The sequence below is a fragment of the Camelus ferus genome, chromosome 13 (assembly GCF_009834535.1).
Source record: "Camelus ferus isolate YT-003-E chromosome 13, BCGSAC_Cfer_1.0, whole genome shotgun sequence".
NCBI lineage: Eukaryota > Metazoa > Chordata > Mammalia > Artiodactyla > Camelidae > Camelus > Camelus ferus.
In genome coordinates, this window is record NC_045708.1 from 68,372,144 (window position 1) to 68,394,534 (window position 22,391).

Consider the following 22,391-nt stretch of genomic DNA (forward strand, 5'->3'; position numbering starts at 1 on the left):
GCTAGGTGAATTATAACCACCTTAAGATGTTTTTGGATTTTTGCAGTGCTTAGTAAATATCTGCTGAATGAATGGGTGGAATCAGGACCTGAAAGAACAATACTGTGCTACTGGGCAGGGTGGATTCGAGGCCCACAGTGGTCAGCCAGGTGATGCAGGTGAGTATTTCAGTTGGATGTAAGGCAATTAGCAGGGGGATCAGTGTGGTTACCTGAAGAGGACATGCCCCATCTAAAACAAGTGCCACCACTCTGCCCTTGCTCATTTTTGCCATGATGGAATATGGGCCTAAGGCTACCAGATTCTCAATTTTTTTCAAGAGAAGCCTTAAATATGAATTTCAACGGAGAATTTCTTTATCTTTAAAATAATGGCCTTGCCAATCAAAGCACATTGACAGGCTTCATGAGTGGTCCTTGAGCCACCGGCTTGGTAACATGTGTTTTGCATTTTATTATTCTAAGTGACTAAGCAGAAGGTACCCAGACTCAAAGAAAACATTCTAGTGTAGTTTGGATCCAGTCTTAAGTCAGGGAGATAATCTCTTAAGGTAACTTTGTGTCTCGGGCCCTGTGAAGGCCTTTTTATTCATGCCCTTGTAGGATCCCCAGGAGAGATGTGAAGGGGTGGCCTCAAGGCCATCTCCTGAAAACACCACTGTGGTTAGGAAGGCCCGGGAAATGATTCCACTGGCAGCGGAGAGAATTGACAGGACATAAGACTGGCCTGCAGGGCTTCTCTTTCTTTCTTTCTTTTCTTTCCTTCCTTCCTTCCTTCCTTCCTTCCTTCCTTCCTTCCTTCCTTCCTTCCCTTTCTTTCTTTCTTTCTTTCTTTCTTTCTTTCTTTCTTTCTTTCTTTCTTTCTTCTTCTTCTTCTTCTTCTTTTTTTTTGGCAGTGAAGGGCAATTGTCTTTATTTGCAATGGACACACTATTTAAAATGTGAGCCTTGCCAGTTCTGAGAAGAGAAGTGCCCCCCAAACCTGTGCATCCATCACTCTCATCTCCAAGCACAAAATAGACCACAGCATTTCTTCAGAGGATGCTCAGCTAAAAGCACTGAAGGCAGCCCCTGCCAGGGCCTGTGTGCCAATAATGAGAACCAGGAGGCCCCCAATGCCTTCTTCCTGTGGTTCTGGGCTTCGTGAGGTCTTGGTCGAGGGCTGCTTTCTAGCAAGCCTCGATCCTCCAGCCCATCGCTGAACTGGCCGCCCTCGCTGATCCGCAGCTGCCGATTCCCCTTGGGCCCGGCCGGGGACGGCTGCCAAGGGCGCGTGGCCCCTGGTGGAGGCGGGCCCGCGGGGACCGCGGAGGATGCGGCGCTCGCTGCCCGCGGCCGGCTCCATGGCGCGGGGCGGCGGATCCCGGCGGCGAAGACGAGCGCGGCGGGGACTCAAGTCAAGTGCGAGGCGCCGCAGCTGGGAGCGAGCGGAGGGATGGACCGAGGGCGGGCGGACGCCCTGGAGTGGAGGTGCGCCGGCTGCAGGGGGCCTGGGGTGGTGGGGGGTGCGCGTCTGCAGGGCTTTTTCTTTCCAAAAGTTTTCTCTTGCTCTCTGCCACCCCTTTTGAACTGCGAAGATTCCTGAAAGGATCTCAGATCATTATTTTTCACTCATTGAATAAACGAAGTTGGCTATGTATTTTAAATAGGTAATGCACTATGTTAAATGCAAGTGATGTAAAGTTGAATACAACAGGGTTTCTGCACTCTAAAGGTTTATAATGTGGCAAACACCTTGATTATCTAATACATTAGTGATAACATCCAACTCTAAGCATTTACAACAAGGTAGTCCCTTGATTTTCCTGGAGTATGGAAGGGAATGCTTATGGTGAATTTAGATTCTAGGAAAAATTAACCTTCACCTGCCTCACCATGCTGCCAAAAGCTAGCATGGGCTGGCGTTGGATATCCAACAGGCTGATTAAACATCCAGTTAAGACATCAGGGGGCAGGGTCATGAAAATGGGGCCACAAATATAAAAATCAGTATTAAAATAAAGTTTACATTAAATAAATCATCTAAGCATGGGAAAAATAAAAATTGAGTTGAAATCCCCTGCAATTATCTTTTGGTTTAATTTCTTTCTTTCTTTTTATGAGACATTGAGGGAGCGGGCCACGAGTGTCAGGAGAGCGCAGTAATGCTGGAGGCAGATTGCCTGGTTTAGAATCTGGCTTTACCACTTACTAACTGTGACTTTGGACTTTTAGCTTCTGTGTGCCTCTGTTTTCTCACTTGTGAACTGGGATAATGATAGTATATGCTAATATAATAAAGTGTTTACAAAAATTTCTGGCATCCAATAAGCATATACAAATGTTGGCTATGATTATGACCCCCAAAATTCTTCCCTGTCTGTAGCTCTGGCTTGTCACTGTCATACGTGCTATGTTTGACACACTTGCTAGGGAAAGACATGCTAAATGTTTTTACCTTCAGACACTAGTACAGGAGATGCCTTCTTGCCTGGCCCTTTTACATCTGTTGCAGAAGGGCAAGAGATTAGAATGAATACTGAGACCAGTACTTGTGCTAGGGAAAAAGAGCTCCCTCCCCCTTCTGGCTTCGATTCTAAGAGAGGCAGCATGCAAGTCTAGCCCAGCTACACTAACTTCCTTTCTTTTGACTTTTCTTTTCTTTTTCTATGTATATATATATTGCTAATTTCTTATTTCTTTTTTTTAATTATGTAAATAAGATCTCTAGTTTTCAAAGTAATTTCTGCCAGGTGTCGTGTCCCCTAATTTTTTGAATATTCGGAATAATCTAAATGAGATGTTCTTTGTTGAAATTGCTGTGTCCTATTTCTAAGTTTTAGGGTCTTTCTTAAAGATTATCATTTTTATGAAGGCTGAGATGTGAATTACAGACAAAACTTATTTAGAAACAAATGTAGGTTAAAGTGCCACCTGTAAAATCATTACAGCAAACAGAAACTTGGAGCCTCTCCAGTTTGCTCTGAGTCATGGTACATCCTCATTCTAAGAGCCTGGGCAGGTGAGTAGACTTTTGCTGACACCGTTAAAGAAAAATGCAGATGTCAGTTACCAACTTAACCATTTTGAACTTTCCTAATCCTTTGCCTTGAAGACATTGCATGTCTGGTATGAGTGTATACACAAAGAATTGTTGTTGTGTTATTAAAGAGTTGAAGGAGGGAACGTTTCCCATCTGTGATCATCTTAACAAGAAACATTCTACTCAAAACAGATTTTATTTAGAAATTGTTCATAATTATCTTGAGAAGAAAGATTTTCCTACACAGGCCAGTGTGTGTGTTTTGTTTGTTAGTTGTATTACAACTACATCAGTCATTCACTGGTAAAGATTTTTAATGACTTTTTTCAAACTAACCCTCATATATGATCTAGCAAATGATTTACTATATGAACACATGACTGCATTGAGAAATAGTGCCAAAAAATGGCACATACTAGATGACTCTGCAAATAATAAAATATAACAAACTCCCCGCCCCCAACTTGAATATCTGTTTCTCATAACTTTCTTCATCTTATGAAGGTATTTTCATTGTCTTCCATTCAGTAAGCCCATCTGCTACCTTTAGTTCCAAAATTAATTTTGAAGATGGCAGAACTTTCTTGCTTGTGCTTGAGGTGGCCTATGTGATTAACCATTGAATTTGCTGATAAAGATTGCTAACTAGTATGGCTTATGGCTTCAGTGCTTTTTTGATAAGATAACAGTAGAAGAAAAGCTTTTGGTGAAGGTAGTGATACAGAACTGAGACCAGATTTTAGGAACTCCCATGTGTTCAGCATTTAGTCTGTCAGATGAATAGCGACTTTTGGAAATTCAAGACTAAATCTATGATCTGGAATCCAGAATATCTTCTTTTTGCCTTTTTCTTTTTAAAAATGTTATCATTCATGACAGGTTGTAGAAAATATCTTTTAGATACTGTCTCTTCACATGATTTATTTTCAAGTTTTCATCAATTAAGATGCTTGTGTGATTCTGTACAAATTTAAGAGCTGGTCACATGCTGGTACGGTAACTCTTATAACACATTAATTCATGACTTTTATTGCATAAAATAAAATCATTCACCTAAGTAGGCCTATGACTTAAATGATGCAGAACTTCTAAAACGTGATTTCCTTTGATTAGAAAAATCAGGCACATGAAGTTTGGTTACATTTAGTTTTCACTTTCAGGTAGGAATCACTTTAAGCCCGTTCTGAGGATCCTGCTTTCTAATTCCTTGGTGTTTTTTTTCCTTATTAGTATAAGTAGCCAAGGATAGCAAAATTTCATTTTTTTTCCAATTAAAATTCATTACCACTATACACAAAAATCAGCCTTAAATTATTAGTTACATAGCCATTATTCAACATTTAAAATTTATAATAAAACAAGAATATTTTTAACCAAAACTTACATAGCTAACTAATACTTAAATAATAGTTAAGTAAAACACTTTTTGTGCTCACCTGTAGTATTCTTTTGTGACTCTGTAAATAATAATTCATTAAATTTCATTGTTTCTCATATTCTGATATTCTAATATTTTTGTTCTTGAAAAATTGTAAAGACAATTTTTCTTCACCTAAAGCAGTTTTAATCAAACTTAAAGACATTTAAAATTTAAAAATTCATGTTAGCTATTTGGCAGTAGAGCATTGATGTTTATGTTCAAAGATAATAGGCTTATATGTTTTTGATAAGATTGCCAATTAAAAAATTAAATATACAGTTGTCAAGCTCCCATTAATTAAAAATAACTCATGTAATATTTTCCTATCCTAGTTCTATCTTTTATTCCCAAGTAACCTTTTTCAAGTTCTACTTAGTAATCTATTAAAAATTTAGGTTCAATTGCCAACGTTCTATGTATATATTTAAAATTAGATGATTACAGAATCTTTTTCTCTCTTAGTTCTAGACAGTCATCTCTGTCAGAAAAAAACCCACCAGAGCCTCCCCCCATAGCAAGAAGAAAGGTGTGTGAGAAAGCAGAAAACCCAAAGACCAAGGAACAAAGGCAGTCAGTTACTAATGCTTTTTTATCTGATAGGGTGTATAAAACATCAGCAGCACTGAGATGCTAAAGGACAGCAGTGGAATTATTCTCCATATTTAGGCTGACTCTGGGATTGTGACTGATTTGACTTAAGACAATTGAATCAGCTGTCAGCTTGTGGTCTTCTAATTTTCTTGGTCTCACACATACCTGTAAAATAAATTGATCATGTACTGTTATTTTTCAATTATCTGTGTATCTCATTGTGAAGTTAATATAACTTTGAGGAGAGGTTTATTAAAACTGTAACTCAAATAGTCTTCTAGAAAAATTTGAAATTAATTCTGACTGTTACTGTTATCTGAATAAAACACATTGATTTCACCACTTTAAAGTGGTTGAAAAAAATCTAGTGTTAGAAGATGTGTGGGTTATGGTGCTTTCTTGCTGTTCTTTCATATTTAAATTGGTATTATCCTTAATTTTTTGTTGTTGAACTCTTTTAGAAGCTACGTGTGTGTTTTGTGAGAGTTTGTTTTGTGAGGGTTAGTCTGCCTAACAGTATATAATATAATCCGATGGTCAACTTACCTGGGCATTTGTAAATTGCAACACCACAACACGCAGAAAGTTACAAATGGGTTAGAGCCCCTGTATCCTTCTACCTGCGGCACACTCACATTTCCCTCAGGTCACCTCACGGGCTGCAGATGGCAGGTAGATCTCTGACATGGTCTTAAGTGAAATCATCAATGGCAATCTCTGTTCAAATATTGGCAAAGCCAATTTCTTCAGTATTAAATATGAAAAGAAGTTTTTGGGTATTTTCTGTACCCAAGTGAGTGATCTTATACCATCCCCTCCCCTGTACCATCATGCACACTCTCTACTTTGACCACTGGTTTAGCTGCCTTGAATGTCATGGAAATTGTCCTAATCATCCTTGCTTCCTGTATTTAAAGATGTAATTTATCGGTTTCTAATGAATCAAATATCTCAAAGAATAACTAGGAGATAGGGGATGGAGCAAATAAGTAATTAAAAAATAAATGAATTAATCAGTTGAATAAGCAAATCCCTCTTAATCTCTCAGGGTCTCTTCCCTCATCTGTAAAGTGAGCATCTTGATCTCAAGTGTAAAATTGTATAATTTTAAATTTGCCTTGATTTATTCATACTGAGTTTAGATTTTAGCCAACAGAACTTTTTCATTAGTGCCATCTTTTGGCCAATGTAACACAATCCAGTAGGGGAAAAGAATTAAATTGTTCAGAGTGCATTTTATCTTATGAAAAAGGAAGAGAGGAAGAAAGGAAGGAAGGAAGGAGTTCTCTATTGAGAAGCTTTTTTTTTTTTTTTAAAGCATGTTTCTTATAACATTTCTAACAAATAAATAGCCACCTATTTAACTTTTTTTCCTTGTAGCTCAGATTCTGGAACTTCAGAGGCTAGCCTTCACCTCCTTCTTCCCCACCAAGCTGGCCCCGTAATGAACTGAATGTTTTTAATCGTCTCACTGTTTCTCAGGGAAACACATCAGTTCAGCAGGATAAGTAAGTCATTATGTTAAAGAGTCCCAACTATAGGTTATAATATTCCTGAGCATTTCAATACAATCCAGAGAGAACACTTAGCTCTCTCTGTGTGGGAGGTGGAGTCTGACTTGTGAACTCATGCTGTATTTTATGTGTTTTTCCAATGGGAAATGAACCATATACACAAAATTAGATGAATTTATTTTCCTGTTGAACATTATTCCCTGCTGTAGATTTGCATTGCTTCACTTCAGCACTTGCCTTGCCTTTTCCTTTTGCAAGTCAATTAGAATTGAAATATCTTTGTGATCACTTGAAGTTGAAATTTCTTGGGACTTTTCATGTTCATTGAGCCCATAGAAGCCTCTAATCCAATATCCTGCCTTGAAAAGTGGCAAATTATTTTATCTTTGGTGGATATAACAGCTGACAAAGACCGTGTCACATATGTGTAACATGTTATCATTTGCTTGTTCTACAAATCCACCACAAAACTTGAGTCATTGTGTTCTTGAAAAATAAGAGTACCTTTATAGGTGGAGAGGTGGAGAGGGTAGAACTCAGGGTGGGCTGTTGGGGAAAGAAAAGTTGGAGGGGTATGGAAAATACTATTTTCATCAAAGTTGAAGTGAAAAAGTATCCCCACATTGAGCCAGAATCTCTCTTGTAAAAATTTCATACTAAAGGTGTTGCCATAAAGTATTTATTAACTCTGACTTGTCTGCTTTGATTTTGAATTATAATGTTGTGGACGTATGTACTTGATATCCAGCCTCCCATGCCAACTTGTTTTCTATGCTATGATCTTCCTACATATATCAACGATTTCTGAAATTACAGGATACTGTTTAAGATCTGTCTGGCATGTTTGATCATGCTAAATGGCTCTGTAGACTTAGATACATGATTATTTTGAAGTAATCTTTAATCTACTTAATTTATGGATAAAATTCTTGATTAAATTTTAATATAGTTTAATCAGTATATGATATGTTCTTTAAGGTGATCTAGTTAGGTGATTTTTTAAATTTAAAAACAAGTATTAAAAGACTCTTGAATGTTGTTAAATCATACCTCTCATTTAACTGAGAAAAGAGCACAGCATTAGGAATGTCTGTAGGAAGTCCATTTTCACTAGTGATATGAAGAATTAGTAAATTTTGTCCACCTTGTATTTACGGTCATAAAAGTTTGTCAGTCTTTTGATAATCTTGACAGTCTAATCATAGTTCCATGTTTTTTACTGAAATGGTTTATCAGCTACCAATCATTTAACTGCATTGTCATCTCTATAAATTAAAACTTAGAATAACTGACTTAACCCAAACCCTCACCTACCTTCTGAATCACTTTCTTTTGGGCTCCTTTTGGAGACTAGCATATTTCACCTGCTAGAAGTTAGGTCAAACACATTGTTTCTGATGACATGACATGCCAGGACTCACTCTGTCCTCATTCTTCCCAAGCCTATTGTATGATTCTACATGCTAAATATTTAATATAATAACCAGACTTACTGTCAGTACTGGAGGATTCAGGCTGACAGGAATGGCTCACTTATTTTTAAAATCCCACCAAAACCTCCCTGCTGTTGCTGAGGGACTGACTAGGCAGAAGACCTCCACGTTTTTGAGATGAGTTAAATCAAAGGTTATTAAATTTTGACTGACTCACTCCCCACACAGACATGTATTTGTGTAATTTTCATATGAGACTCTAAAGTAATTATCAAGAGGAATAAAATTCATTAATGGTTATTGAAATGGGAAAAGTTTTCTAGTACTAGTCAGATTAAATAGCACCTTGAAGTGATGGATTTCATTTACTTGATGGCGTTCATCTTCAGGGGCTACATTTTAGAAAGCGAGGACAGATCGGTTCCATGGATCAGTAATAGAAAGTTCCCCCTCCCCAAATCTTGGTAGAAAACATAAGAACAAAATATTGTAGCTAATTTAGGTGTATATTGAATTTGCTGATATCCAGTGCAAATAGGAAAGCAGGGCCCATTAAAGGAAATGTTTGCTGTGTTTCTATTATTCATACCATTGCATCAGCTCAGCCTCAGTGTCCGCCTGTTACCATCTGCAGTCTTTCTCTTCATAATTCTGACTCTTTCCCTGTAGATCTGATAAAAGTGACTCTTCTGTGTCAGAGATACACAGGTTCTTTCTGTCTTTCCTACCTTCTGACCTTTCAGTGATGTTCTAAAATGCCTTCCTAGAAACTTTAAGCAAGTCCCATTTTTGTTGCATTCATAACTGGTAAATGTCAATGCACTAACATTTTTAACCATAAATTTTAATATATATATATATAATATATTTTTGTGATCATAACTCTCAGACAAAGTAGTGGCAGACTTTTTTGTATAATAACATAAAAAATTGTGCTATTTGTTTTCTGTCTATAATCTAAAAGTTTTCTTTAAAAGAAATTTAGATCTATGAAAATTAATTTCCTCAGTGAATATTGCCCCCTCAAATTGTGGGAGGTGAATAGGTAGTTTTTCATGTTGGTTTATTGATTTTAAATAAGAAGTTTATGGCAGGGTTTGTGATGAAAAAAGGTATGCTAGGGGAAAAAGGATACTATGGTACCTAAAGTATAGAAAGAAATAGAAAGAAAAAGAGGTTTTAAAAAATAATTATTATTTTTAACTAGTAAATGCTATTTTAGAAATAACAATGTTGCATTTTTTCATGTTACAGATTTTTTGGACCCTTAATTTCTTTTTCTTTCTATCATTTCCTCTTTCCACTAATCATTTTGTCTCCTTTCCCTTTGCACTTCCCCCCCCACCATGTCTTATGGCCATTTTCCTGATCATCAGTAGATCCTCCAGAAGGCAAGTGGGGGAAGGGGGAGGAAATTAATCTCATTCACAGCATTGCAAGACTTTGCTGGTTTTGAATGGAACAAAAGTAAGCATTATTTTTCCTTCAGATTAGATCTGTTGTGTAAGTTTGCAGTGTTTAACCTTAACTTAAACAATTTTAAAGTTGATTTATATATTCCAGAATGTGAATAGATTAATTTTAATAGAAAAGAAATACCAAGGATGTATGTTTCCAATTTCTGTATTTTTTCTATTATCTTTGATATAAGGTAATCTCTATAAAATATTGACCCTAATATTCTGAGAATATGAGAGTATTTTTCAGTATCTAATGAATAAAATTCTTTATTTAGTGTTGAAATTCTTTTTCTTCAAAGGTCTGAAAAAATAAAAACAAGTAAGAATGAAAAAAAGGCATCCTGGTCTCTAGGCTGGGCCATACATTAAGTCACTGGAGGCAAGTATTTACTTTTGTAATGTTACAGCCTTTGACATGACAGAATTGTGTTGGATGTTATGTCATGAAGGGAACATTTAATAGATTCTCAGGATAAAGAGAATGATCTGAATGAAGGAAATTTTTGGAGACATAGTATTATATAACTGAGGGTACTGTTTAGTTTTTCTTTTTTTTTTTCCTTAGGGTGATTTGGGTCATTAAATGCAGATCATGCAACTCTTAGGCTGTTATCATGGATTTTTTTTCTTTATAGTCAGCTTCTTAAAATACACATACATACGTACATACATACATATATACATACATATTCTGTTTTCGAAGTAACAGTAGCAGTTGACTGTGTATTAGATCATAACTTTTCAACATATGAAGCAATAGTTATAATTTGATGGCTTCAGTTCATAGCTTTTAAACCCCACATCAGTTAAGCTTTTGAAATGGCAGATTCAGACTTTTGAGGAGGTTTTGCTCCCATTACAGTTCTGGTTAAATTCTTAGATTACCAACAAGTTACTGAGCATTAGTTTCAAAAATCTCAAACTGATGCATGTATGCAAATAATACTTTGGATTTTGTCATTACACATCCATGTGGTAACAGTTCCTGGTATTATTTCTAGTAACGAGGAACTCCCTTCATTTTTTGAAATCAATATAACTAAACCCTAAAAATAAAGGACTTTAAAAAATCCTGAGCCTAAATTTACCTCCTTTAAATTTCTATCCATTGGCCTTTCATCAGCCCTCTTGAGCTCTAGTAGAATTAATCCAGTACATCTTTTTGTGGGTATCTGACAGATCTTTTAAATATTCAGCCATTTAACTGTGCTTTTGTATGCTCTCTCTAATGGAAGTTCTCTTATCATCTCAACAGTTTTAGATTCATCTGCTCCTAATATGATATAGTCTAGGATCCTTCTTTCTGCTTCCGCGGTTTTGGAAAAATCTCCCATTTTTCAGAGTTCTTCTTAGAATGTGGCATCCAGAGCTCAATCTCATTTCAGATGTGGCCTCAGCAGAATATAGTAACTCTCTTGCTTTCTTCTGAGATATTTACTTGTATTGCACAAGTCATTGAAAATGTTGGTAGAGGAATCAAAAATTGTTAAGCCATTGATCTCATATAAATAAACAAATTTATTTAGCTTGTAAAATTGAGTTAAGCCCCTTTCCTACTTGGAGCATTCTCTTCTATCTTCAACTTAAATTTTATGCTTATTTTTTTTCCATTGAATATTTTAGTGGTAGGTATGTACCTAAATGAATTTTGTTTGTGATTTTTTCTAGGCAGTGCATCTCTTTAATATATCAATTTAATAAACATGCCATGTCTGTCTTTGTTTCTGAGGAAAGACTGACTAGATATTGAAGACCTCTTTCCAGACTGACAGGAACATGGACCCTTTAGGTGTGGTTCTTCAGCACTGATGGAAAACTACCTTACTTACTACAATAGTGTTTTTCTTACTCACCACATCTACAAGGATGTCATTTGAAAAGCTTTTTGTATGGACCTTTCTGGAGTCAAAATATATTGTGAATATGACATTCTCCTAACATGCTGTCTATTGATTCTACAAAGAACTTCCCCATGAGATTAGTGAACTTCCCCATGTTATCTTATATGAACATTTATATGAGCATTTAAGTGTTTATATTTATTTAATGTTTTCCTCTGTGAGACTCAACAAGAGTTACTCATCTGTAATCTCTGAAATCCACTATTTTTCTCCTTCCTAGAAAATTGGGTCTATGTGTTTTATCCCTTTTATTGATCCAGTGTACCAACAATGGTTTTGCCTCCACAATAGTATATATTTTCAAAACCCTGTGACATAGTGTTTCAGAAACAGAAGTACTTGAACTCATTGAATAAGTCTTAATTATCAGTTCTAACTTATCTTGGGCTTACATTTCTCCTTAATTATCCCCGCACCTTGCATCATGAAGGCTGTTCTCATTCATCAAGAAGATGGAAACAGAAAGCTTGGTTTCATGCCCTCATCTGCCCTCATAGTATGCCATCTGTCTTAGATGATGGGCATATTTTAGCATAATTTTTCTTCCTGCTCTGAAGCACAGTTACAGTCAACCTACATATTTATTATGTCTTAATTCACACTCATTTTTAGTCTTCCTCATACAGTTATTTCAATTCAGATCCTGTCTTAAATTCTTGTAGGATAAGGACAGTGTTTTGATAAACTTTCTATTTCCACAGTTCATAGTCCAATGGCATAAAGCAGAAACTTAGAAATATTAAATTTATCATAAAGCTCCCTAAAGAGCCTCACTGTTCTCTTAAAATTTTACTCTTAATTTTTTTTCTTTGACACTGTTAAGAGTTTTAAAGTTTTTGCTATTTTTGAGCCATTCTCCCTTTAGAATTTCTGTCTATACAGATATTCTTATATTTCTTCAAATTGGTTTCAAATTTGCTTTCTTAGTACTTTAGGTGATATGTGTTATACTTTCTTCAGAATGTCTTTTTTGATGTAGAATTATACTCCAGCCTGACAGAGTCACATCTGCCAGTTAACCATCATTTATACTTTCTTACCTGTCAGAATTCACTATACTTGAATAGCTCCCAATATTACTTCATTAAATTTGAAAGAGATTAAATTACTAATAAGAAAATCCAGATGCAGCACTGGCTTTGCTCCTTGCAGAAGGCACTTGCTAGCTGACACCTGATTAGTTGATGTATGCCATCACTGCTTTTACTGTTTCACACTGTGTCCCTTTGCCTAAAAAATGAGACAAGGGACCAGTATGGATTTTATTACTAATTGCTTGGAAAGACTTCTTAAAGTCAGAGAAAAAAATTAAAAGTAGTTTCATGATACAGCTACTGAAGTAAAGCTCTGTTTATTTTTCTCCCAGCTCAGGGGCATAATCAACCCACTTCCAGCTTCAAAATGAATCAGAACGCCCCCACTTCAGTGTGTGCACACACACACATCTGAAGGGCGCACAACAGCTGGGCTCTGTGTGGGGGCTATGATTTCTCCTCACTGGATCAAAGGTGCTAGTTGTTGTGTCATTAGATACATAGTAGATCTTTTAAAAATGATTACGTTGAACAGGTTTTGAAAAAAATGTCAAACTGTTTAAGACTCATAAAAATCTGAGGGATAATATGGTTCAACCCCTGAATTATATAAAACATAATATCACTGCATGGGAGGTAAGAAAGGAAAACCTCTGTTGATGTGATGCGAGTAGAATGGCGAGGGGATACATCTCTTCGGTAGTTGAGAGTCTTATGTATGCAACGCCCTGAGCTTAGTAACGCAGGCTGCGTAGAAATCTACAAAAGGCCATTGCAATGTACAGTGTGGCAGAGAGAGTAAGGTGGGTAGCAGCCCCCGTTTCTTGAAAAGTTCCTGTATGTCAGAGGCTGCACTGGACAGTATGCAAATTACATCTCACTTAATTTTCACAACAACCCCAATGACATACATATTGCATCCTCATTTTTACAGATGAAGAGACTGAAGATTCAAGAAGTTAAATAATTTCCCCAGATAAACTTAGCTAGAAAGTGGAAGAGCCAGGATTGGAAACTTAGGTCTATTTGTCTCCAAGCCTGTGCTCTTAACCCCTTTGGTAAAATGGCAGGCAGCTAAAATAATCAACTATAAATGAGTTGAAAAATTAGAGACTAAGAGTTTTGGGGTTTCAGGAAAGGGAGAGATTATGCCAAGTTGTAAAAATACGCAAAGCTTTGATAAGGAGGTACTTAGGATGAACCTTACAGGATTGTTGCTATTGACAGGTAAGGACTGGCAACCAAGAACACAGAAGAGCAGAAGCAGAGATGTGGAGGCAGAAGTGGATTTGGGGGGAGGGGGCTGTATAGCTCAAGTGGTAGAGCACATGCTCAACATACACGAGGTCCTGGGTTCAATCCCCGGTACCTCTTCCAAGCAGAAATAAATGAATAAATCTAATCCTTAAAAAAAAGAAAAGAAAAGAAAAGAAGTGGTTTGGAAACTAAATCCAATTGAGTTGAAAGGTAGAATATACATGACAATGGGCAATGAGACTAGGACGATGAGAAGGAAGCATGTATAGGAATTTGGGGAGCTAGGTTTTTTTTGTTTTTGTTTTTGTTTTTTAGCATTTAGGGATATTCCAAGACTCAGTTTGATCAGTGAACATTTTTGTTCATTGTCTATGAGGGAAATACAAGAGTCTAGCGTATGCGTTGTGAATAATGGCAAGCAATTCCCCCATTAAAAAAAATTTACTCTGTAAAAATATAATTTTCTAATGATTCAAGTTAAATTGATTTCTCCAGTATAATTACACATTCAGCATGTCAGAAAAACAAAATAGAATAGTTTTATGATTATGTTTTTTGAGTCAAAGATAAAATCCATCAATGACTCCTGGAAAAGAAACGTGTGTGTATTTATGAGTATGGAGTGTTCAGGAGCTAAGAGCAGATTTTGAAACAGCTGATTTAGGATGGCTGTTTAAGATTCAGGGGCAATTTGGCGTAAGACTCTTTTCGTATGTCTATTTCAAAATTTTGTGTAATTATTTTTTTAATACCTCATGATGCATCCCTAGCTTTCATCCAATCCTTCACACCTCCTTTGCCCTTGAACCTGCTGCAAAGTGTCAGGGATGGAGTTAGGATGCCTGTTTCAGGTGAATGGAATAATTACTGTTTCCTTATCTCATTTTTTTCCTCATAGAAGAGAAATTGTTATTGTTAAGTGAGTCTAATTTAGTTCATATCGACAGTATTTCCTCTTTTTTGCTTGTTTTAGATCGTACTTGTAAAGTATGGGATAATGTCACTGGGGGGTCATCCCAACAATGTCATATCTGTAAAATACTATATTATACAAGTTTGGTCTTCACAGTGTCAACATCTTATATTAAGGTGTGGGATATCAGAGACTCAGCAAAGTGCATTCAAATGCTAATGTAAGTAACTTAAAGGCAAATAGCATAAGGGGCAAATAGTCCTTGTTTATAAATATGAGAAAAGATAGGTCTGTGAGTGCATTTTTGTTTATTTATACCTGTCTACTTGCAAGGAATGTTAAAATGTTTACAGTAAGAATGCCGATAAAGTAAGGTGAAAAAAACTATTGAGAAAATAATATATAAGAGCTCAATATTAAACAGGAAGGGAGAAGTCATATTTGATCTGTGACTAAGTACACATTTCATATTTCCTCCCTAACCAAATAACTAAGGAATTAAATTTTCATAGTATTTATTACTTGTATAGTTAAATGATTTACATACTTCAAATGAATACCACTCCCTGGAAAATGGCTGGAATCACCATTGTAGATGGTGAAGAAGTACCTGCAACATTTAATTAGCATGTATTGAATAACTGAGAGGGCTTTTTTTGTTGTTTTGTTTTGTTTTTTTTAGGACTTATCACTGCCTTGAGGTTAGACCGTATTTTATAACTTTAGGTTGTGTTGGATAATTGGACGATGAGTTTGTTTCCTGTGTTTCTTATCATGTATGTCTTTAAAATGTAGAGCAGATGATTCTTTTTGCCATAAGGTTGATGAACTGTTTTACATAATTAAAATTAGGGTGAACTCTGTTGGTTTAAATAAGAGTAGGGAGCATAGGAGTGGTTAGTTTTTACTAATTTGTACAGTGGGGTTTACTAACATTAAATTCTATTTTGCATGTTGAGAACTACTAATTATTTACTGTATTGAATACAAGTCTCTTGAGGGAAGTTTTGTAGAAAAAGAACACTGTTATCTTATGTTAGAAATTTACCCATCCAGTTGACTGACTAAAATCTAATTTGAAAAGACTGATTATAACTTGATATTTTAGAAGTTAACTGAGAAAATATTCCCAAATTTAAAAATACACTTGCCATTTAGAATTTAGCAGAGGAAATAGAAGTAAGTTATGGTTAAGCAATAGTAACTAATCCATATATGATTGGGTTAAAGTAAACAAAAACTAAAAATAATTTTAAAATTCCTCAGTGTGTTTAACTGAAAAGGGCAAATCTTACATATGAAAGAATATCGGTAGGCTTGCCCCTCAGGGGGCTTCTGGAAACTGCAGGAAAATGAATTACCTCTGTGGCACTGCATCACTTGCTGAGTTTTTAAATCATTGTCATCTAATCTTTTCTGAATCATTTTGAGGTCATCCTTAATTCAGGACCCATAATTTCCAGTGTTTAAGAGACTTGCAAATTGAGTTTAAAGCCATGTCATCTTGTTTTCTTCATTCATTTATTTATTTATCTGTCAAAATGTTTATTTATAAGTGCCAGTCACGTGTGTGTGAAGTGCTGTGCTGGGTAAGCTGCTTACAGTGACCAGATCTGGTTGCCTGCAGCCAGTTTCCTAGGAATTTAAGGCATTCTAAGCCTAACTGTTACCCAGAAATGTGACTTACCTTGCTGTTTCACCTCTGTTAAGGTCTTCAGGTCAAGTTCCTCTTGGAGATGCCTGTTCTGCAAGTACCAGCCGGACAGTTGCTATTCCTTCTGGGGAAAACCAGATCAGTCAAACTGCACTAAACCCAACTGGCACCTTCCTCTGTGCAGCTTCTGGAAATGCGGTCAGTATGTGGGATCTTAAAAGGCAGAATTTTAAAGGAAAATATATTTCTTTTATATGGCAAATATATTTTTTCACTTATCATTAGCGCATGTGAAGTCTAATTTTTATAACCCCAGAAGTTAATATAAAATCTTGGGCTTTTCTGCTGAATATAACACTCCTAAATATCTCTTCTGTCCTCATTAGCAAACTCCCAATTTTCCTTCTTTTATCTCCATTGCTGGGGAAAATATATATGAAGGAAAACAGCCTTCCTTAATATATGTCTCCAGTTGTACTGTTTACTAAGAAGAGACCAAGACTCTCATCCTAACTGCATTAGTACCTTTGAAAGAATTATTTTTTGTAACATCAGTCATGCATCTTATATCTCAAATTTTTCAGTTTATAAACTTTACAACTTTGCACATAAATCCTCACAGGATTTTGGTGAATATGAAATAATATATATAAAAGATGAAGTCGTAAGAAGATGGAGTGAGTAAAAAAAGAAAAATGATATATTGAAGTATGAGATTTTATCCACTAGAGTATTTATTTTAGTTCTTTCAATTTTGGCAGCAAGAGAATATTTATTTATTCATTAACAAATATATATTCAAGATCAATTATGACAGACACTGTACCAGCACCGTGGTAGGTACTGGGGATAAAGGCTAAGCCAGACAAACGTGGGGTCCACCTTCTTAGAACTCATCTCATAATGGAGGATAAAGCCCACTGAACAGGCAATTACAGGATTCAGTCTGCAATTCAGGAAATTCAGATAATAATCCAATCTAGAAGGAATTTGTTAGTGGTAAATAAAGGGAAGTTTATTTTAGAAATTTTGAGGAATAGCTAGTTATAACTTGTAATATTTTAATGCATGTTTGAGAAAGTATAATAAACCTAATTTATATATAAATAAATGAGAGAGAAAGAGAAAGAAGAAACACAGCCCTGAGTACTGTTTTAAAAATAAAAAGAAGAAAAATAAAATGAGTGTTTGTTTAAGAAAATTAGGAAAGAGAGGAAGACTTGGTTTATTCTTGAAGATGTTAAACTTGTAGCCAGAGCACCATGGAGGAAGAAACTTAGTCACCACAAGAGGCAGAAAAGATCAGGTTATGAAAATCTTCACACTTTCTTTTCTGCTGAAAAGTTAGATCCTTTGAAACCTGCCTGATTTCAGCAACATGATTAAATACAGATTCATCTTAACAAAGTAACTAAGAAAAGAGTGTTCAAGAAATGGTAATATTCTGGAAGCCAAATATATCTCTGTATCCCAGCAGCTTGATTTGAAGCAGGACTACGAAAAAAAGTTCATTGTCACCCCTGACATTTGACATCATATGCTTTTCTACCAGTCAGATACATTCCTGGTCATTTTCATATCTTTAAAATAACTGATGAAATGGACTACCTATGTCCTGGTGCACATGTGTACGCATGTAGTGCCCACACATGTGTGTATACATGTGTATATAAGATAGGTGTACATATACGTGCATGTGTATGTGTGAAAATATGTGTGTGTAAAAAATAATCTTACTTTCTCCATATTGCTATTTTCTAGTTATATCAGTGACATAGTTGTTTTAATCCAATTTCACATCGGGCCTGATAACATCAGTCATATGTCTATAACATATGCAGACATTTAACAGGTTAAAGTTTACCTGGACTTAGGGTGGAGTTAAAATTAACCTGTAGCAAGTTTTTGGACTCTTGATGCCCTTTTGTTTACTACTTGAATGACATTAGTCACTTTGGAATAACTTGTTTAGGACTTCTGACACTTCCATCGTAGTTTGGCCATTTTTTGACTGTTAATTTGAACAGACTTGTATAGAGGTGGAGTTAAATCAGAAGAAAATGAATGAATAATTTTATCAAAGAATATAGATTATTTTTATTGAGACTTAGCCTCAGCATGCTAAGAAATATTTCCAATCAAAATTTTTTTCTTTCTTTCTTTTTTTTCTCTAAGGTTTCAGTCCACAGGAAAGTTAACAGGACAACTAGGCCCAGTTATATGTCTTAACTGTAGATCAGATTTCCAATGGACAAGATCTAATCATCACCAGCTCCAAGGATCATTACATCAAAGTGTGTATAATACAGTTGTTGAATTATATTCTCCTATTGATAGATTTAAAGTATTCAGATACACCTAGGACCCTGTTCTCTTAATCATATTTCTTTTTTCTCATTTCTAGCCTTTGCTTTTTCTTCCTGATCTTCCTCACTCATAGTTCCTGATTTTGTTGTCTTATTATTTATACGTATATGATCACTTGTCACAGAAGATAGGTTGGGAGGGATTTTAAAGATTGGCTCAGTCAATCCAACTACTGCTTAAGTCCCATCATCACCATCTTTTATACTGAACATATTATGGTCTTCAGGTTTTATGCAAGTAGCAGATGAAGAGAGATGCATAATTTGATTTTGGAGATGTTAAGTTTGAAGATTTCCTTGTGTAGACCAGTAGGCCATTTGAAAGGCAAGTCCAAGGCTCAAGATAAGTTATTAGTACACATGTGTGTTTCAGAGCCAGTCAAACAGAAGCAGATGTTCAAGAAGTTAGAGTAGTTGATATGGCCAAAGGAGCAAGAAGTTGACATGACTCAGCCTTGGGAATCCTATAAGAACCAACAGGAATAAAAGAGGATACAGTGATAAAGAGATCTAGGAAGCATATAAGTGCTCCTTTTAAAGGAACTTTTATTAAAAGATGAGAAATGAGTTAGTGACTTGAAAAGAGAATGGTTAAGGGGATGGGATTTGTATTCTATAGACTTGAGCATGTTTAAATGCTTGGGAGATGGGCTCAGTGGAGAGGGAAAGTGTGAGCAGAAAAGGGGTGGCAGTTGATGAATCAGACCAAAAAAGAGTCCGACCAAAGATGTGAACCTTGGAAAGAAGTAAGTACACTTTAGCAGCTGAAAAGAAGGGATGGGAAAGAGAATGTCTGAGGATAAAAGCAAACTTTTGTAACTGGGAGGAGGGTCCAGAAAGTTAATTTTTGATCACACTAGCCTTTGCAGGACATCACAAGGTCAACAGCTGAGAGAGATGAGGGCAACTGAGGGGAGGGAAAAGTTCAGAATAGCAGCTCTGGGGTATTTGCGATGACCAGCAGGACCGCTGAGCCAACTAGCAGTGTTGAAATAACCATCATGTCACTTATTTGAATAGCAACTGGATTGATAACCAGCATTTTTATTATTGAACATACCATTTGTGCACTCATACGTGAAAAAATTTTTGCCTTTAAAAGCCTAATATGTCAGCAAAAGTAATCTGAAAATAGGGCTCAGGTTCATTCTGAGTCATTCATAGCCAGTTTTTTTTTAGTTAACTTAGTAAAATATCACAACAAAACAAATCATGTCTTGTTAATATACATCTTATGTATTTCTATGAATGGACACATATAGGTACTTATATGTAAGTTAAATAGGATGACTGCTTTCTTTCTGCTTTTATTTAGATGTTTGATGTAACTGAAGGGGCTCTTGGAACTGTGAGTCCCACCTGCAGTTTTGAGCCCCCTCATTATGATGGCACTGAAGTGATAATCATACAAGGGGATAACCTAGTTAGTGGGTCCAGAGACAATGGAATCAAGAAACGGGATCTGGCTCAAAAAGACCTTCTACAGGTAATGCACGGGACAGACTGGGTGCTTCAAAGTCACCAGTATCCTCTATAAGAACTTGAAGAGCCTCTAAGTAGAATTTCATCATTTAAGGATGATATCAGTCAGGGCTTCCTCTTCAAGAGTGTTTCATTGTCACCCATCAGGGTTTTTAATTATGAAAAGGGCAACACTTAGCATTGAATGATAACCTCTTAGATAAGAGGAGAGTAGGCCCTGATAAGAACTGGAAAGTCTGGGATTGCCCTGTGCATTTGCTTACTAAATAAAATCGGTCTCAGAGTAAAGCAGTTACAGTTTCTCATTTTGTTTTGTTTTTGATTTAGGTATGCACAGTCCAAAGAAATCTAAGTGTAGCTAAAGTCAGAGCAGTGTAAATGGTGCCTCCTCTGCAGGAGCATGTTCATACCTCCATGAGTGGTGGTTCTCTCATTTCCTGTGGAATGATGGTTGGGTTGAAGTGTTTTGTCAGTACAATCAAATATTGGTGGCTTTCCCTAATTCCCAGAGGAAGAAATGAATTAGCATATGAACTTGTTCTCAGGTTCCAGCTTTCCCTTCTCTCAATGTGGGCGCGTTTGTCCTGCTGTTGCTGTCACTTTCCTGCTGACAACCAGATGAAAAGCAAATAAACAAGTAGACTGTATGTTGATAGAAAAAACCTGGCAACAGATGCAGACATTGTGTTCAAAAGCTTTTCTTTTATAGATGTACATTCTTGGATGTAACTTCTATATTATGCATAGGAATATTTTTATGCATAAAATATGGTCATAATGTATGAGCTTATAATTATTGCCTACTCATTTTGAAATGTATAGTTTAGCTCCAGCCTTCAACAGAAAGCTTTAGGCTCTTGTTCTTGTTCAAAATTTAAGGCAGTGACTTTATGAGATAATCCTTAGAGACTACATACCAGGTTAAAGTTTCCAAACTTGCATGAAATACATGTTAGAGAAAGGTGAGATAATTACTCCTTTGAAGAGGAAGTGATGTTTGAAAAATCCTGTATAGTTTCCAGGTCTTTTAGATTCTATAGATTTTTAATATTCTAACCCTTTAATGCTGATAACACTGATGATAACTAGTGAGGCAAATTGCAGAGCAAATTATAGACTTATTTCTTTAAATCACTAAGAGTGATTGCATACCAAAATTTTTTTTAAAATAGTTTCCAGGCCAATTCAGTGTTCCAAATATTGAATTTTGTCAGTAAAAACTTTTGTAACTAGTTTTCATATGAAAATTTTCTTTGGAAGCCTCCTCTTATGCTGATAATTTTTCCTTTTTCTCTCAGCAAGTTCCAAACACACACAAGGACTGGATCTGTGCCCTGGGAATGGTGCCACCCAGTTTTGCTCAGTGGCTGCAGAGGGGGTATTCTTAAACTCTGGAACGTGGATAACTTTGTGCCCGTCAGAGAGATGGCAGGTTATGATGGCCCCAGCAAAGCCATAGGAGGTAATTCCACCCACACTTTTACTGCTACTGAGTCAGCTTTCCCGTGTGATATTTCTCTACACTGGTTGCTCGTGTTCAGATTTAATGAATGCTCTGTTGTCAGCATCTGGGAATGCAGAACATGCGAAATCCTTCTTTTATTGCAGTCACTCTAATGGCTGTTCATGCTGTCTTATTTCTGTTTTCTGAGGCCCACTGTGGGCACTGAGTTCGGGCTCCCCAGGTACAAGATACTAGTGTTACTCCTGTATCAGCTCTCTGCTTACACTGGGAAGTCTCCTGCCAGATCTTCTCCTGGTGATTTTAATTTTTTTTAATCATTGATAGGTGACTAATTTCTAAAGTTTTTTTTTCCCAGAAAGGCAACAAACTTGCCATTCTTCATATTTAGAACAAATTATTTAAAAAAAAAAAGAAAAAACCTCTTTTACCTCTCCCAACTCTTTTAAAATACATGGTATGAATATTTGCTTCCTCCCTATACTGATGACTGGATTGATTAATTTATTTGCTCATTCATGATGACTCTCCTGTGTGCCAGGCACTGTCCTAGGCTGTTGGGAACAGCAAAGTGAGCAAAACATGAACAAACCCCAGTTTTATTCTAAGGAGATGAAAAGAAAATAAATAAGTAAAATATGTCAGACGGTGATGGGCGCGATGGAGAAAAACAAAGCAAGGAGGAGAGTACAGGGTGGGGGTGGGGGCATTGCGCAGTGAGAGTGGTCAGTGAGGCCCTCCCTGAGACAGTGACACTTAAGAAGGTGCTTGAAGGAGGTGTAGAGGTGCGACCATAAAAACGACATGATATGTGTATAAGCACTTTGGGAAGGAAAGCATATGTACTATAGTGTGAGGTGTTTGTCTCCTTCAAATAAAATGT

At 36.3% G+C, this 22,391-nt stretch overlaps 1 protein-coding gene across 1 annotated transcript; it reads left to right on the top strand.

Annotated features, from left to right (window-relative positions):
- Nucleotides 1-67: 67 nt before the first annotated feature.
- Nucleotides 68-21,856, top strand: LOC116668110 (kinesin-like protein KIF21B). Its single transcript, XM_032494664.1, is given in 7 exon segments — nucleotides 68-158; nucleotides 1,148-1,469; nucleotides 18,374-18,422; nucleotides 18,424-18,492; nucleotides 19,880-20,050; nucleotides 21,345-21,391; nucleotides 21,393-21,856. Coding segments are annotated over 7 exon segments (1,020 nt in total). The 3' UTR covers nucleotides 21,664-21,856.
- The last annotated feature ends 535 nt before the right edge of the window (nucleotides 21,857-22,391 follow it).